General features: G+C 33.6%; 1 protein-coding gene across 1 annotated transcript; it reads right to left on the bottom strand.

Moving 5' to 3' along the window:
- Positions 1-8,221: 8,221 nt before the first annotated feature.
- Positions 8,222-9,613, bottom strand: LOC133702932 (anthocyanidin 3-O-glucoside 2'''-O-xylosyltransferase-like). The gene has a single exon (XM_062127268.1). It carries the CDS (start codon positions 9,611-9,613, stop codon positions 8,222-8,224), a length of 1,392 nt encoding a protein of 463 aa, XP_061983252.1.
- Between the last annotated feature and the right edge of the window lie 10,409 nt (positions 9,614-20,022).

The raw sequence follows: 20,022 nt of genomic DNA, 5'->3' as shown, positions 1-20,022 counted from the left end.
TAAGAGTGTGATTGCGATTGCAAATTATTATTATGACAATGTAAGCCAAAAGACATTGCCTTATTATTATAAAACTTTGGATTGTTCTATTGCTTTAACTTGAAAAGTTCAATTTGATCCTTGAAGTTTTAATATTTTACAATTTGATTCTAAACTTTATTTTTTTTATATTTTAATTCTTAAATGCTTAGAGAGAAGAGAAAAAATTATTGAAAAAAGCAGAGGGAGGTTAATCTAGGTACAAATAGGTTTGTTTTCAAAAATGAAGATCAATGAAGGTGGTTTGATTTTTTAATCATGTCGAGAAAAGTATATTAGAAGCCATCAAAATTATTTAGATTCAGTTCGATTTTAGTTGTTTTTGTCAGTCTTATTGATAAGAAATACTCATTCATAATTACCTAATTTAGAGTGATTGTAATTATGGTATATAGTAATTATAAGCTGTAATTATGATAATATTTTTCTATTTAACGAGAAGAAATTCTTCATTAAGAGGTATTCAAATCATTATTTTGACATATATTAGAGTTGTAATTCTAAATTCCTTGGTTAATTCTTTGGGTTGAAGGTTTTTCCCCCCTCTCTTATAGGTTGAGTTGAATTGTGGGGTTTTTTTGGGTTTCTCTCTTTAGACTCATTGATTTAGGGTTATCAACAATTAAATATCCTAGTCCAGATATTCTTCTAGCATTTTGGTTTGTTACATCTCAATAACTTATCTCTTTATGTTCCAAAAATATTTTTGGATTTTAAAGTTTTGATTTTTTGGATTTTTTAATAAAAAAAATGGATTTTTTAATAAAACAATTTTGAGGTATCTAAAATTGGGTTATGATAATATTATTATCATAGGTCATGTTAGTTGTACTTTCATCTCTAACTAGATATCCTTAATTGAATGTTATCTAGTTTTAAGTTCTAATTAAAAGACATTTAAATAGGATGAATCACTTGTTAATGATTAGGGTTTGGCCAAATTGGTTATGGTCATATGATCATGTCATAAGGTTTTTAAAAAAGATAAGTATGAGGCTATGATGTTAGCATGAAAGTGATATTCTTGATTTTTATATATTTTTACCACATTATTAATTTCAATTTTATTCTAGTTCATCTTAAATTTTTCTATTTTATATACTTTATTTATTTTTATGTAGAAAAAAACAAATTCATAGATTATGAGTTTTGAAGTGAGGAATCAACATTTAATCCTCAAAACTCTAGCTAAAACATTGGCCCAAATTGAATTTTGGTTTATTATATTGAGAAAGCTCGCTTAGAAGCCAATTAAATGAAGAAATTAATCTTTAAAAAGCTGATTAACTTATGTACATGTTTTGGGCAAGAATGACAGGAGGAAATTGCCTATTTTAAGAATTGAAAATTTCCATACCAGAAATTTTAGAAACATATCTTGGTAAATTACACATAATTTTGGCTAGAAATATCCAATCAATTCAATTTTGATGTTAGGAGAAATATAAGAGAAAGCCATACAACTTTGATATTTTATCATTTTCTCAAAATAAATTGACCTGACAAAGAAAATTAGACTAGAAGTTTGGAGACTAAAGAAGAAAAAACAACCAAAACTGGTAAGTTAGGGCTTTTCATCATTGAAATTTGCAATTCAACATCAAGTGAGGAATAAAGATATTGAATAAGAGTTTGTTAGTGATTAAGAAATTCAACTCAAACAAAGTGTTTTTCTTGACACTTTTTTTTCTTTCTCCATAGAGATTATGGTTTATAATAATCTTATTATGTGTTACATATTATTGTTAAGGCTTTAATATTCCGTCTCCATGACATTCTCAAATTTCTTAGTTATTTTATTAAGGTATGTATCAATCATTATTGATTGTGTCATTGTTTCTAATACTTTGAATTATTGATCACCATTCAAATGAATTTTTATGCATGTTGGTCTCAAGAGATTATATATGATATTTGCTTCTTAGTAATATATTTTAAGAATTAGTTTGGCTTGGTTAAGTAAATTAGAAACCTCAGTATCTTGTCCATCAATGAATTTATTTTAATATCATGTTTTTGTTTAATTTTTATTTACCAATCTGTTAATTTTCTTACACATGCATCTTTTTTGTGTCTTGAAATAATTTAGGACTAGAATAATTTCATTATCTAGTAGGTAGATTGTCCCCGTGGGAATGATAATCTTAATTATAATACACTATTTAAAGCAATTAGTATGCTTTCTATCAAAATTTTATAACAATAAGCACAAAAATATCAATTGAAAGTTGATATAGGCAATGACATTGGAAAATACAAAAGTGTTATAGATTGTATATGGATATAATCATAACACTTTTAACTCTCCATAATCATAAACCTTTATAATTATCTTAACTCTCCATAATCATGCATTATTTTTAAGAATTGATGAGAGAATTATAGAAAAGATGTAAGAAAATCCCTAACTCCCCTTTCTCTCCTTGTAACCCGCTGGACACCCCAAGTAAAATGGGGTTTATATAGTAAAATTTTTATTATTTGCATTTAAGCCCTTGCCTTTTATGTTTTAATTTATCTAGTCCCCATGAGTCATTTTCTTTTCTTCTTTTCTTTTTCCTTTTGGTCTGCTAGAAACAGCCCTTTGAAGGCTGACTTTTCAACTAATTTATATCATCTTTCTTTTAATTATATTACCATGTGTCTCTTGTATATTTTGTTTTTGCCTGGTTACTAGTACTTTTTCGTGCAAATTTTAAAAATCACCAGACATAATATTATAAAAATTCTGAAACTTTACCCCATGCTAAAATAATATATTAGAATGCTCCACACAAAGTTTCAACTCAATTTTTCAATCATATTAAAAGTTATGCGCGATAGCGCAAAACTAGTCAAATTGTGATTTTTCTAAAAAAATTATCAATTTCTCCCTAAAATTATGAAATTTTAACCAAAGCTAAAAAAAATAAAATATTAAAAGTCTCCATAAAAATTTTCAGATTTTTCTAACAACCCGATCGAGAGTTACGAATTTTTAATATAAAACTAGTCGATTTATGATTTTTCGCCCAAAAATCAAAATCTCCTTATTTCATCCTTGCGTAAAGCACCCAATCATTTTACTGTCTCCTTGGAGCCACTTTACTATATTTATTTTCCTTTTTTACTCATTTACGACTTATTTATGTGCCATGACAACATTACCGATTTTTTGCCAGTGTTTACACCAACACTTTTCATACCATTCTTTTTATTTTAACCGGGGGTTTACATGACCCAAGTCAATATATGGATAAAAGTGGTTATTATTATAATCTTAAAACTTAAACTCTAGAGTAGACCCGAGGCAAGTTTCAGGTTATGGGTCAGGAGGGTCAACTCGATGATCCAAATTGTTTTTAGAAATAATTAAAGCAACCTTATTTTGATCAAATATTTTTTCCAAAAAAGTTAACGGGGTTTTGACCCATTTTTATTCTGAGTTGACCTCAGTTTTTTACCAAGTTAGGTCAAGTCAATTCTTCCTCTTTTTTTTTCTTAAACTCAGATCAATTTAGACCTCAGGTCAACCCGTCAAGTCAGTTTTGATTTTATAACAAATGTTATTATAATATTATTAATATCAAAACTCAATATAAACTAAAATATAAAAAAAACTAATTATTTTTTAAAATATATAAGTTTAACAATAATATATATTAAATATAAAATATTTTTATATATATTTTATTATATCTTGTTTACTATAACCAAATAAGAAAGAAAAATAATAATTTTATCTTGTATGTTTACTATCCCTAGTAGTTACTAAACGATAGTAGAATACAAAGCAAATCAACAACTAAATACGTTGAAATTGTAAGCAACTATCCATGTATATACTATTTGAATTTAAATTCCTAAGAGATAAGGATTAGAATAACGTTGTAGGTTGATAGGATTGTAGTAGAGTTAAACTCTACTTACTGTAACTGACTGTAGATTCTCTGTAACATATATATATATACATACACTGCTTGTAGTTAAAGGACTACGCAGTGCTTCACACAAATCCTACAATATCTTACATGGTATCAGAGCAATCTCATTAATTGTTTCTTCTTCTGTCATTGCTTTCAATCACAATGAGTGATTCCTTAACCACAAATCTGGTGACTATCAATGTTACCGCACAAGCTCCTCTCAAACTAAACAGTTCCAATTACCTGTCATGGAAACTACAGTTTCAAACATTTTTTGTTGGCTATGATTTACACGGGTACATAGATGGTACCAAGCCATGTCCATCAGAACACCTTACCACCAGCAACAGCAAGATCACAACCAAACGCTTGAATCCAGAATATATCACCTAGATACGTCAAGATCAGCTTATCCTCAATGCTATCATTGGATCCATTACACCTACAATCATCCATTTATTGCTAGAGCAAAATCTTCTCGTGAAGCATGGAGCATTCTTGTTGCCACATATGCTACTCCATCTAGAGGACGAATCAAACAAGTAAAATCACAACTCAAATTGCTAACCAAAGGCACTCTTAGTATAATAGATTTTCTACAATCTGTCAAAGCCAAAGCTAATGAACTTGCAGTATTAGGTGCGCCAATTGACAATGAAGACCTAACAGATAAAATTCTTGACAAACTTGGTGATGAATACCGAGAACGGGTAAGGGCTATGCAAGCTAGGGAGAATGCCCTAAGCTTTGATGAGCTTCATGAAAAGCTCTTGATGTTTTGATAGGGGATGGTAAAGGTTTAAAAATTACGCACCTAGGGTCCAATCAACTTTCCTCTTCCACTCACTCATTTCATTTAAATAATATCCTTTGTGTTCCTGACATTAAACGCAATTTAATTTCCATATATCAATTCTGTGTTGATAAAAATGTCTCAATTGAGTTCTTACCATGGTGTTTTCTTGTGAAGGATCTATTGATGGGGGAAATTCACGCAAAGGGCAAAACCAATGAAGGTGTGTACGAATGGCCGTGTGTTGTCGCTCCTCATGCTTTTCTAAGTGTCAAACTCGCTCCAATAAATTGGCGTTTTTTATTAGACCATCCTGCATTTTCTGTTTTAAATACCATTTTGTCAAAGCATCATTTAAATTCACATTCAATTTCTAAAGATTTTGTTTGTAATGCATGTCAATGTAATAAAAGTCACAAATTATTGTTTTCTATCTCCAGCTTAGTGTCTCAAAATCCTTTTGAATTAATATTTTCTGATGTATGGACCTCTCCTCTCTATTCTCTCGATGCATTTAAATATTATGTTATTTTTGTGGATCACTTCACTAAATACATATGGTTTTATCCATTACGGAAAAAATCTGAGGTCAAACCAACATTCATCCGTTTCAAAGCTCTTGTGTAAAATTATTTCAAGAAAAAAATTATGACTATATACTCTAACAATGGGGGTGAATACATTGCGTTGAAAGAATTCTTTGCTACACATGGCATCTCTCATTTAACAACACCCCCACACACTCCTGAACATAATGGTTTTGCTGAGCATCGTCATAGACATATTGTGGAAACCGGTCTCACGCTTTTAACTCATGCATCATTACCACTTTCTTTTTGGTCATATGCCTTTGCCACCGTAGTTTATCTAATTAATCGTATGCCCACTCCAACGTTAAATACTCATTCACCTTATGATGTTATTTTTCAACGCTCACCATATTATGAAAAACTTAGAGTTTTTGGTTGCTTATGTTATCCTTGGCTTCGTCCTTACAATGCATATAAGTTAGAACCCCGGTCTAAACCATGCATTTTCCTCGGTTATTCTTTGTCGCAAAGTGCATATTTGTGCTATGAACCCACCTCCTCCAAAATTATGGTGTCTAGGCATGTAACATTTCATGAGCATATTTTTCCTTATCATTCTTTACATACTGCAGACACTACATTGAAAACCAATGCCATAGATATATGGATTCCACCGACAATCTCAGTTCAAACGACACCTCATGCGCCTTCTACACACTCTTCATCGGCTGCGCCTAATATCTGCACTATCAATGCCACATTTCGTCCGCCAATTATCATTCCACCAACACCAATACCTGCAACCCAATCAACCATATCTTCCCTGCCTACCGTGTCCACTGCCATTCCTCAACCCCAAACTTCCACCCAAACACTACCTATTTCCTCACAAACTAATACTCTATCCAATCATTCTATGACTACCCGATCCAAAAACAACATTCGTAAACCAATCCAAAAACTCATATTCACCACTCAACTCACCCGTGACATCACAGAACCAACCACCCTTGCCCAAACCACTCGTGACCCCAGGTGGTGCTCTGTCATGGTTGAGGAATATAGTGCTTTGATTAGTAATGGAACTTGGACTTTAGTCCCTCCTGTTTGTGCTTCTAATGTGGTTGGCTGTAAATGGATTTTCAGGCTCAAAAGACACACTGATGGAACCGTGGCTCGCTACAAAGCTAGACTCGTGGTGAAAGGATTTAATCAACGTCCTGACCTTGACTACCATGAGACTTTTAGCCCTATGGTAAAACCAACAACAATTCACCTTGTTCTGAGCATTGCTGTCAGCAATGGTTGGTAGCTTCGCCAACTAGACATCAACAACGCCTTCCTTCAAGGCACCCTTACTGAAGATGTTTACATGGCCCAACCTCCAGAGTTTTCTGATCCGGACAAAGCTGACTTTTTCTGCAAGCTTAGAAAGGCTATCTATGGGCTAAAGCAAGCGCCTCGTGTATGGTATGAAGAGTTAAAGGGGTTTCTGACTGCCTCTGGTTTTTTCAACTCTCTCGCAGATACTTCACTCTTCATCTATAAGCACGACTCATGTCTTATTTATATATTGGTGTATGTTGACGACATCATAGTTACAGGAAATCATGCTCACAATGTTAACCAGTTCATCAAAAGTCTAGCAGCTTGCTTCTCGTTAAAAGACTTGGGTTCCCTCACTCATTTTTTAGGCATTGAGGTTTAGACTCATTCTACAGGTGGTTTGCTCCTTTTCTCAAAAAAGATATATTATGGACCTCCTACAATGCAACAATATGGCTCTTGCAAAACCTACTTCTACACTTCTACCTCCTGAATGCACCTTGACATTGCACATGGGTGTTCCGATGGATAATCCGACCACCTATCGTGCCACACTTGGAAATCTTCAGTATCTATCTCTCACTTGGCCAGACATCCGTTTCGCTGTCAATAAACTTTAACAATTCATGCATAAGCCAACAGACATTCATTGGCAAACAGTGAAACGTGTCTTACGCTATCTGCAGGGCACTGTATAAGAATGTCTGCTTCTACATCGCCATTCACCACCTTCAGTCCATGCCTTCTCTGATGCAGACTGGGGGGAACAAGGACGACTTATCTTCCACCAGTGCCTCCATAATTTATCTTGGTCGAAATCCCATCTCCTGGTTGTCAAAAAAGCAACACACAACCGTCCGCTCTTCCACTAAAGCTGAATACCGAGCGATAGCTGACACAGCAGCAGAAATCAGCTGGATTTGCTCTCTCTTGACAGAGCTACATTTTCCAGTAAATAATGCTCCAGTAATCTATTGTGACAACATTGGTGCCACCCAACTGAGCTCAAATCATGTGTTCCACTCAAGGATGAAACATATTGCTATTGATTTTCACTTTATTCGTCAGAGAGTACAATCGGGTACCCTAAGAGTGTCTTATGTGTCTTCACAAGATCAATTAGCTGATGCGCTGATAAAATCCTTACCTCGCTCACTCTTCTGGCTGCTCAAAAACAAGATTGGACTCATCAATCCTCATCCATCTTGAGGGGGCATGTAGGCAAGTATCCATGTATATACTATTTGAATTTAAATTCCTAAGAGATAAGGATTAGGATAAGGTTGTAGGTTGATAAGATTATAGTAGAGTTAAACTCTACTTGCTGTAACTAACTGCAGATTCTCTGCAACATATATATATATATATATATATATACACACACACACACACTGCTTGTAGTTAAGGGACTACGCAGTGCTTCACACAAATCCTACAATATCTTACAGAAATCGCATATATTAGAAATAAAACTCAAAGAAAATAAAACAACAACCGTGAAATCAAAATGTCGAATTAAGTTTCTTAGCAAGACATCCAAGCATCATCAAATTTCAAGAAACATGATTAATCAGACTAAAAACACAACAAACTTTAAGAACCAGGTGCAAAGCTGTCCAGCATTTTGATCACTTATGATCAACAAGTTCTTGCATGTTTTGGAAAAACTTGTCGATATAACTACTCATGAACCCTTCGCTTCTCAAAAGCTTCCTCCACTCGGTGTGATTCTTCTTTATCATGGAACCCACTTCACTATCTTTATCCATGACACACTTGATAGCATTGCAAAGGTTCTCCTTTGTAAACCACCCTTTCTCATCTCTTTCCACCTCTACAGCCACCTTCAACTCTTCAGCCATTAACCTTGTGTTCAAGATTTGGTCACCCAAATGTGGCACCAATACTATTTGACAATCACTCATTAAAGACTCCCACATTGATCCAAACCCACAAGTGTTCACAAAACACCCTATTGATGGATGATCTAAAATCTCCAATTGTTGCACCCATCCACCCCAAACCACTCCTCTCCCTTTAACCCTCTCTTCAAACCCCTCCGGCAATGCTTCTCCGATTGTTGATGAACCCACTGGTGGCTTTAAAACCACTAAAAACGGCAAACCTGTTGACTCGAACCCTAGAACCAATTCTTGGAGCTGCTCCTTTTCAAGGATGAGTTGGCTTCCAAATGAGCAAAATACCACTGAGCCAGCTTCAAACCGGTTTAGCCATTGAGCCCAACGGTCTTCTAAAGGAGTCCTGGCTGATTCAGGCAAAACTGGACCTGTTAAAAAAACTGGTTTCCCATACTGCCTACCTATATAATCACACAATTTTTCTTCCATCTCATAGCATGATCTTATAGCAATTGCATCACATCCTTTCATTCCTGTACAGGCTCTCTCATAAAACGTTATCCCCTCGCCGTAGGGTTGTGATACAAAGAGCAATGAACTCACTTCGTGGCCTCGGAGCACCACAGAAGTTGATGGATAGCCGGTAGGCGGCACTGATAATTCAGCCGCAGTTATGGCCTTACCTTCGACAACATTACGTGCTGGGACGAGAACTATTGCTATTGCAGCAGCTGAAACAACAGAATATTTTATTGTCTTGATCCCAAGGGGCCTGGCCACTTCTGGTATCCAATATGCCATATCATACATGACAAAATCAGGTTTTTGGTCCCGTATAATTTTCTCAACTTGGTCTCTTGTGCGGTCCATGGCAACGCAAAGAAAATGAGTCAAGTAAATAGGAATATCGGAGGCAGTCTCGGTGCCAAGAGGGAGACCTTCAACATGAGGAACCTTCACAGGGTGGAAAGTGATGTGATCAGGGTATAAATTGAAATGTTGTAATAGTTTAATGGCTTTATTGGGTAGCAAGAAAGATATGGTACAACCCTTCTCTGCAAGCTTGTTTGATAGGTGGAGGAATGGAGTCAAGTGACCAACAGCAAACCAGGGGAACATTAAAATGCGAAAATTTGACCTCTTGGAGATGAGATCGCTCATTTTTGCAGTAGATAATGCTTCTTGTTTTCTTTTGGACGAAGTGAACTCAAGCCTCCTATATATTAGTTTTTTGTCATATATTAAATCATGTTCATTTAATTTGAAATAGTTGAGATATAGGAACGTCATGAATACCCTAATTCATGATATGGTTCTACTCTTCCGGAGGTTAGGTGAGTAGAAACGGATTATTTGCTGGAAACCAAAGAGTGTGGAGATCAGGGAGAGAAAAGGTGTATATCAGTTACCCCAAAAATTTCTCTATTAAATAAAGTTTTGACCGAACAATCGGGCAGCAAAATGCGGTTAATATTATTTTGTCGAATATGAAAAGACTTCTGATGTAGAATATTTATGCAGTTACTCAAGCTAACTATGTCAAAAATGGCTGGCAACGGAAACAGTATTTTCTGGTCATTCTAATCTCATGCACATTCAAAGTGGGGGCTTCGAAATGATTTGCACGTGAAAATGTTAAGTACCAGAGAAGTAATGTTATAAAAATACACGGAAGGTTTCAAAATCGTATTCAAGCGAAAAAGTTTCCTTACAAATTTTACCTATTTTTTTAACATTCGACAATTTGAATATTCCAAATTTATTGCTACTTGTAAAATATTTTTGTTCTAATAATTTTATTAATAATAAAATTGAATATTAAAGTTAAAGAAAGCCTTTATTAATAATAAATATATTTTAAATAAATAAAATCAGTGATATGTGTAACCAACCGATCGAATACAGGGTATATTCACTAATAATCTCTCCCTTTTACTAAAGTCAATCACTAATGTATCTAATATCATATCCTTCCATATGGTATTCATATTTCTGTTGGGATAGTACTGTGGTAACAATGATCTGCAAGATTCTCTTCAATGGATAATCGTTCTATCATTCTATCTTAATTTCCTCTATATGATTTCTCTAATCAAATAAAATCATTTAAGCATATGTTTGGATCTTTAATGAGATATTGGTTCCTTTGCTTATGTAATGGCTCCATTATTATTACAATATAGGACCACTAGATCAACAATACTAGGAACCACACCTAGTTCTGTGATGAACGTCTTGATCCAAATTGCCTCTTTTACCACCTTAGATGTACAAATGTATTTAGCTTCAGTTGTAAAATCTATTATGGTCAATTGTTTAGAACTCTTCTAACTCACAACACCACCATTTAGAATAAAAATATATCATGACTGAGATTTGTTATCATCAATATCTAATTGAAAACTAGCATCTGAATAACCATGAATCTCCAGTTCATGCCCTTTATAAACTAGAAATATATTTTTAGTTCTTCTTAAGTACTTAAAAATGTTTTTAACTATCTTCTGGCAACTCTCACTTGGATTAGATTGGTATCTGATCGTTATACTCAAAGTATAAGATACATCCAATCTTATACATAGTATCACATACATAATGGATCTTATAGCCAAAATATAGAGAATCTTTTCCATCCTATCTTTCTCAATTTGTCTCTTAGAACATACATCTTTGAAGAGAGGTATTCTTTGCTAAATTAGTAAGTATCCTCTCTTCGATTCTTCCATGCTAAACTGTTTTAATATCTTGTCTATGTACATGAATTAAGATCATCCAAATAACCTTTTAGACCTATCTCTATAGATCTTTATTCCCAGCATATAGACAACTTCTCTCATATCTTTCATGGAGAGATTCTTGGACAACCAAATCCTTACTGATTGGAGTGAATGAATGTTGTGTCCTTTTAATAATATATAATCTACATGTAATATTAAGAAAATAACTCCACTCCCATTAATATTTTTATAAACACAAGGTTAATCTATATTTTTGATGAAATTAAACTATTTGATTATCTCATGAAAATGAATATTCCTTCTTGAAGCTTACTTAAGTCAACAAATGGATTTTTATAGCTTGCATACTTTGTTAATTAGATTTAAAATCTTCAGGTTGTGTTATATACACATCTTCCTGAAGATTCCCATTCGGGAATGCAATTTTGATATCCATTTGTCAATTCTCATAATTATAGTATGCAACTATAGTAAGCATAATCCTTATGGATTTTAACATAGTTACCAGTGAAAAAGTTTCATTACAGTCAATCCCTTGTCTTTGTCTGTAACCTTTCAAAACTAGTCATGCTTTATATATTTGTACATTGTCATCCATGTCAATCTTTCTCTTAAAGATCTATTTACATCCAATAATTTTTATCATTTTACGTGGATCAACCAAAATTCATACTTGGTTGGTGTACATGGAATCTATTTCAGATTTCATGACTTCAAACCATTTCTCAGAATCAATGTTACATATTGTTTCCACGTAGTTAGTAGGTTCTTTAAGTATGAGCAACTTGTCATCATTAGCTTTTATGAGAAGTTGATATCTCAATGATGCATGACATGTCCTACCAAATCTACGGAGTTCTTATGTTTTTTGCGTTTCATATTGAACATCAAATGTTATAACCCCGAGCTCTAGCTTCATGTAGATATCATTTTATGGTTCTTGAACTTCTTTAAGTTCTAATTTCCTCTCATTAATCCTTTAAAAAAAAATCTTTCTCTAAAAATATGGTATATTTTGATACAAACACCTTTTACTCAACGGGATGGTAGAAATAATATCCAATTGATTATTTTGATATCCAACAAACTTACAATTATTTGAATTAGCTCTTAGCTTTTCATATACATTACACTTTATATAATTTTTTTTCTTTTATTATGTAATTACTACACATAGGGTACACTAAGTCATTGGATTTTATTTTCAGGGAAAGATTTAAAAAGAAGAATAGAATTTTACAACAATACTGTATTGGCCTCCATCTGTTACTATAATGCTGCTTTCAGAATCATATTAGGAATTGCAATCTTGCAATGTTTATGTTACATATTCTAGTCTTAAATTTTCTCCTTATGTTGCTTTTTTTTTTCCAAGCTATCTATTTCGTGTCTATATGGTTCATTAAAAAAAAGTTCAAAAGTAGAATTTTCATTTTCATTAATAGAAATTGAGTCGTTGCCTAGAAGTTTCCTTTGACGTAATAATAAAAAAAAAAGGCTTGTACTTTTATGGATGTTAGCAAATGCTTTGGTAACTATTTTAATTTTTTTAACCTTATGTTCCACTAAAAATAAATATACATTTTAGCTCTATTTTCCCATTAAATACATGAAGAAAACTATGTTATAGATTTGGCCAAACATAGAAGTTGGAACTAATTAGTAGGCATTGGTTTGATTGAAAGGTGTTTTATGCTTAAATCCTATTGGGTAATTTGGTCTCATAAAATTTTTCTTTTTTAAATGTGGTTGTTATTTTCTATACCTACAAGATATACATTTGAATGTATTAATCAGAAATGGTATGGAAATTGTAAAGGAGCAAATGTTTTTTTTAAAATAAGTTTCTAATAGAGGTGATGGATTAGTATATTTTGAAAAATAATTTTGATCCAAAATCCTTATTTAGAAAGTCCAAAGATAGGGTGATAATCCAATGATAGGTAGGTGGAACTTATATCCAAACCCAAAATCCCTAAGCTTGATGAAATGTCAGGCCTAGATGACATGTATCTGGCTCACTTCTAGACCCAATGTTCTTAGGCATGACTACAATCCTAACCTAAGTGGACGTAGATCTAACGATCTGCCAGACCCAACATCTTTGAGTTTAGCTACATGTTGAGCCCAAACAGACATGGATCTAGCAAGTTGTCAAACCCAGCGTCCATAGGATCAGCTACGTGTTGATCCCAAGTGAACATGGGTTAAGCTAGCTGTCATACCCAACATCCATAGGGTCAGCTACGTGTTGATCCCAAGTGAACATAGGTTAAGCTAGCTGACAGATCCAAGTTAGCTACTTATTGAGCCTAAAGCAGAAATGGCTCTAGCGAGCTATTAGATCCAATGTCCTTGAAGACAACTACATGTTGAGTCCAAGTGAACAGGGGTCTAGCAAGCTGTAAGGCTCAACATCTTTGAGTTCAACTACATATTGAGTCAAAACAGATATGTATTTGGCTAGCTACCAAATCCAACATCATTGGGTTAAGCTACGTGCTGAGCTCAAGTGGACAAATGACTGGTAAGCTGTCAGATCCAATATCCTTGGGTTCAGCTACGTCATGAGCCCAAGTGGACGTGAGTCTAGAAAGCTTTAAGACTTAACATTCATAGGTTCAACTACGTGTTGAGCTCAAACAAACATGGGTCTGACGAGCTTTTAGACTTAGTATTCTTGGGTTCAGTTACTTGTTAAGCTCAAGCAAGCATAGGTCTTGCAAGCTGACAGACTTAATGCTCTTGGATTCAATTACTTGTTGAACCCATATAAACATAGGTTTGATGAGCTACCAGACCCAATGTCTTTAGGCTTGACTGCCCGTTGAGCCCATTTGAGTATGGGTCTGGTGACCATCATGACCCATCGACCTTGGACTTGGCTATATGATAAGCCCAAATGACCATTGGGTTTGAAAGTGTACCAAGTACGAAGGATTAAAGGTTTGGAGATCATTATAGGCCTTATGTTGGGTCATAAGACTTCGTTTGTTTATTCTTACAACTTTTAACATAAGATGTTAATGTTAGGGAAATTCATCTCCCTACACTTATAAGTGTATAAAAAATATTTCAATGGCCTATCATATTTTCATCTCATTAATATTATATAAGAGATATTTATCATTCATTAATGCTATTAGGAGGAAATGACGCTCCATCCCTTTCACTCCAGTAAAAACAACAAGGTTCAGAGGTTATAAATATTCAATGAACCAATTACGTAAAGAGTTCACAATTTCTATTCTCTGTAAAAATATCTTTTTTTAATTTTAGAGCATTTATCATATCCAAACTAAGAAAAAAACATTTTTTTAAGAATAAATATTCATTTTCTCAGTTGTTATAACCATTTTGCTAAGATTACTGACTTTATCGTCTGAGAGTCCCTAAATCCCATCAAAAGGGATTTTTTTTAAGTTATAGGTTTTTCACAACAAGCTACAAGTTTCATAAACTATGGAGAATATATTAGCTTGTTAGAACCTATGATTAACTCATAATTTAACAGCTGAAGAACCTATTCCTAAGCACTTTGGATTTTGGAATATCATCAACTAACGTTGTCTATGGGAATTGGTGAAAAAGCCATCAATTATGCCTCCAGAACCGGTTTTTGATGTCCCTAATCACAATCAATGGTAAATAATCAAGACACTCTTGAAATGGGGTGTGTGACAGACGTCCCTACCATAATAGGCACTTCTACCCAACCAAGCTTTCAATTTCTCATCAGCCAACTACACCTCCTCACCTAGGTTGTGTTGGCAGCTCAACGGCAAAATCAAGTTTTTCCACCTCAACATGTTTTGGCACCCATTGCAACACCCTTTTTTATAGCTCCATAGCCGCAAGCGAATCATGATTTTCCATCTCAACAAGTCTTGACACTCGTAGCAACACCTTTCTTTATAGTTCCACAAACATAGGCTACACCCAGCGCCTACAGACAATTACATTGTCCAAAAGAGCTTAGGCAGAATGACATGCAAAAGGGTTTTTAGCCTTAACAATCACCAAAACCTTTCCAAGGGCATTCATGTCGTCATGATGCTCAAACACATAACGAGTATTCTTGATGCTCATCTGGCCACTATGAGATGGAGGCTAGCCACCAATCCTGACATTCCATGCCAAAAACCTTAAGCTCCCTAGTACCATATAGACAAAGGAGTGAGAAGTAGCTTGTAAAGGAGCTTATGTATGAGGATGTCAACAACCCTGGTCAAATGAGGGATTCTTCATTTCCAAACAAGTATTGAACACTCAAATCTCTAAAGATTATATTTCCATAAATAAAAAAAAAGCTTGGAACTATGGTGGCCTAACCAACCCAAGAGAACATGTGCGAAATATGCAAAGTAACTTAGAATTGGTCATCCAAGATAGTAGTATGATGTGTAAAATCTTACCCAGAATCTTTAGAGGGTCTACACGCATCTAGTATAATAATTTGGAGCCAAATTCCATCAGAGGCTTCAATGACCTCTACGCCAAACTAGTGGCACAAATCAACACTAGAATGCTTGCCAAAAAAAGCTCTACGAAGCTATATGGTATTACCTAGTTAGGAGGTGAGTCCATGTGGTTATACTTAAAGAGTTTCAATAAGAAGATGCTCAAGGTTCCCTCACGAAACCTTAAAGAGGAAGAAATACCCCAACTCGTACATATATAAGGGGGCAGTGACTTTATAGAGCCACCAGACCTGGCCAATGTCGGTTGACTGATTCTTTCAGTCTTTAAATTCAGTTTAGTCACATATACTATGGAAAAGGTGCTACATTCATTATCCTCAGGGGTATAAGGAAACCTCTCTCTCCTCTAGGGATCCCTAGATACAACAAAGAAAGGATTTCTTTTGGTTGAGAACGACCTTCCCTCCTTTCAGAGATGGATGCTAAAGTTCCACCCCTTCTAATCTTAAGGCTTAATCTAACAGACCCTTGTTCCCTACTCCATCCCCAAGTTTCTGGCTGGAAACTAAATTCACCACTTAGAGGAAGCAATAAATCTACTCCTAAAATCAGACCTAACTCTTCTAAAGTTCATTTTTTCTAACTAAATAATAAGAAGGAAGAAGTTCAAGGCGATAAGGAATAACTAATATAACAGAGTTTCTTCTTGTCACGGAGAATAAATATCGCACAAAGCTTTTTCAACAATTTGTTTTTAGAATGGAAGTTACAATGGTGAAGATAAAAGAAAATAATGGAAGTGATAGTGACTAAGGTTATAAAAGAAATACTTTTTCATCCTTATTGTCGGATGAATAACCTTTGATGTCACTATAAATCTTTAAAAACCTAATCAATTACTATATTAAATATGCGTTATTGTTTTTCTTCCCAAGAGACTCTTTTTTAATAAGGGTAAGTAACCTGACCACAAGAATCCTAATAGTTATGATTTGGATAGTATATTACATGGAAAAGGTAAAAAGTCTCTCATTTAAAGTTAACACCCTTTCAAATCTTTATGTATTCAATACACAAATACTTGAGGGGCTACTGATAGATCAATATATTTTGAAAAATAATTTTAAACCTAAGTTGTTGTTTATAAGATCCAAAGGTAGGGTGATAACCCAATGATAGGTGGGTGAGACTTATGTTCATACCCAACATCCCTAGACTTAACGAAATGTCAAGCCTATATGACATAGGTTTGACTCACTTTTAGGTCCAATTCCTTTGGTTATGGCTACAAGCCTATTATAAATATACATAGGTCTTGCGACCTGCCAAACCCAACGTTTCTAAGTTTAGCTATGTAATGAGCCCAAGCGAACACGGGTCTAACGAGCTGCGAAACCAAACATCTTTAGGGTCAACTACGTGCTGATCATAATTGGATGTGGGTCTAGCAAGTTGTTAGACCTATTGTCCTTGGGTTCAACAACTTGTTGAGCCTAAAGCGGACATGGATCTAGTAAGCTGTCAAACCCAACATCTTTGGGGTTAGCTATGTGCTCAGCCTAATCATATAAAGGTCTAGCAAGCTACTAGACCCAATATCCTTAGGTTCAGCTATGTACTCAACACAAGTGAATATGGGTCTGGCTAGTTTCAAGACCTAACATCATTGAGTTTAGCTATATGTTGAGCTCAAACAGACATGAGTCTGGCGAGCTACTATACCCAATATTCTTGGATTTAGCTATTTACTAAGCCCGAGCAAGCATAGTTCTGGACGTTCTTGTATTTATCTACTTGTTAAGACGAAGCAGACATAGGTTTAGCAATCTGAGAGACCCAATATTCTTGGATTTGACTATGCGCTAAACCTCTTTGGGCATAGGTTTAGCGACTCTCTCGACCCATCGACCTTGGGCTTTGCTGTGTGCCAAGCCCAATTAAGTGTGGGCTTTGTAGTGTTCCAAACACGAAGAGATAAAGGTTTAGACATCATTACAGGCCTTATGTTAGCTCATAAGGCTCCTTTTATTTATTCTTATGACTTTTAACATAAAATATTAATGTTAAAGATATTTGTCTCCCTTCATCCATATATGTATAAAAAATCTCTGAACAGTCTACTATATTTCCATTTCATTAATATTGTGTAAGAGATATTTATCCCTCATTAATACTATTACGAGGAAATGACTCTCCAACCCCTCTATTCTAGCAAAAACAACAAGGTTCAGGGGTTGTAAATACCTTTAAACCACATAAGTAAAGGGTTCATAAACTCTATTCTCTATAAAAATATCTTCTTAATTTCAGAGCATTTATCATATTCAAACTAAGAACAAACACTTTTGTTCTTAAAAATAAATGTTCATTCTCTTAGTTTATATAATCATTTTGCTAAGTTACTGACTTTATCATTTGAGGGTCTCTAAATTCCACCAAAAAAAATTGTTTTGCAAGTTATAGGTTTTTTACAGCAAGCTACAAGTTTTATAAACCATGGAGAATAAACATTCTTGCTAGAATATTTGATTAACCTATAATCCAACGTTAAAGAACTTATTCCTAAACACTTTGGATTTTGAAACATCATCAGGAGCGTTCTAGCAATGCTCTTGATTTATGAAGATTTTTTTTAGGTTACATAGATGTCAAACCATTTTGATGGATTTTTTGGATAATTGTTTTTATAAGAAAGTCTTATTAATCATCATTAATAAATAATACTAATGAAAAGTCTTCATCTTTTTCCATATAGGAATGCAGAGGATAAACCTTTTAATCCCATTTGGAGTAAAATTTTAAGATGACAAATTATTAAAATGTTTAGCAATGTCTTATCACTTTATTGAAAGATGTAAAATAAGTTTTGCATTACAAAATAAAAACTAACTTTTTGATTGATGCATATCCACTCATCTGTTTTGAAATTTAAACGTGAAACCTCCATTTGATAATTAAAAATTTTAATTAATGGGTTATGGCCTTTAAAATTATCCAAAAACACTCGAGTTCCTAAATTTAAAAAGTATTACTAAGTGTCCTCATTATAATAGTTATAATAGGCCAGGGTTTTACACTAGGCCTCCCAACTATGTCACAAATTTGAAGTTAAATTCATAAAAAAATGTTGTTAGAAATTAGGCCAGGGAGCATATGTTTATTTTATCATAAAAAGATTATTATATAAATATATAACTTTATATATTATGACAAACTTGCAAACAACTTATAACATCATATAAAGGTGTAAGCATTCATACTATCCATATTTTCAAATTAGCATAAGAGATTGAAATACAATACTAACATATATACTAATGTATTAGATTAAATGAAACCCAAGTAGGGTACTTACTTGTGGAAAAGAGTAAACTAAAACTATAGGTGAGTAAAATCTAGAAAAACAATGCAAAAAACTCTTCTTTCATCCCCTTTTTTATAGTGGATTTTGAAACCAAAATTGATTAAAAAAAAATTAATTTTGATAATTTAATTCCCACCATTTACTAGTTTTGATTATCCATGATAAAAAATATACTTAAAACTTAACGTTTTGGCTTTAAATATGATGTTTTTAGCTAAAAAAACTGTTAAGGTTTTAAAAAACTCTTTTATAAGAAAAATAATCAGATTCATAGGTTGGACTGAATAAAATAATGGTTGGCAAAAAATAATTATTTTTTTTATGAGCTAAAGAATTAGTTTATAATAAACTCAAATCCAATATCAAAATAGGTTAACAAGAAATAAATCCAAACCCAAACTCAAACACAAGACCTAGAACCAGGAACCTAGGGCCCGTGACCCGAGCTTGTGCTTGTGTCTGAGCCGAGCTTAGCACATGCAAGTGGGTTAAAGCAATACCACTTTTCTTAGGTTTATTTATGACCGTTCAACTCCCTTATAAACCACAAGATATCCTTATATTTTTTCTATATGGGATAGAGAGTTTTGGGTTTCACAACGAATATGTCAATCAAGTGTTTTAAGATTAATTTTTTATTCACCTATAATTTATTTTAATCATATTAATATTCAATGTTAAGAAGCTTATATAGGAGGATAATTTCTAAGTTTTAAAGTTAAAAATGGGAACCCAATTTAAATTTGGCATCAAATATGCTAATTAACCATGGTTTAATGATATAAATTCTAACAATCCCCCCACATGAATAAAAATTGTCTAACTAGTATAAAAGACTCAAACAATTGTAGAGAGATAGTGATTTGATGGATCACTATTTCAGAATAAATAGCTTTTGGCTTTGAATTGTCCTTAGTGAAATATTATTGGATTTTCTCGACTAAATAGTTAACCTAATTTCTTAAACTATATAACCTTTTTATGCAAACCAAGACATAATATTCACATAGTTGTCTACCTAGATATTTCCTTTGGTTTTCATTATTG

Source organism: Populus nigra, chromosome 9, assembly GCF_951802175.1.
Source record: "Populus nigra chromosome 9, ddPopNigr1.1, whole genome shotgun sequence".
NCBI lineage: Eukaryota > Viridiplantae > Streptophyta > Magnoliopsida > Malpighiales > Salicaceae > Populus > Populus nigra.
Note: the sequence above shows the minus strand (reverse complement) of the source record. Positions and strands in the feature narration are given on the sequence as shown.

What these genes read in the sequence shown, in the direction of transcription:
- LOC133702932 (XM_062127268.1), bottom strand. Translation starts at nt 9,613, where the DNA reads ATGAGCGATCTCATCTCCAAGAGGTCAAATTTTCGCATTTTAATGTTC.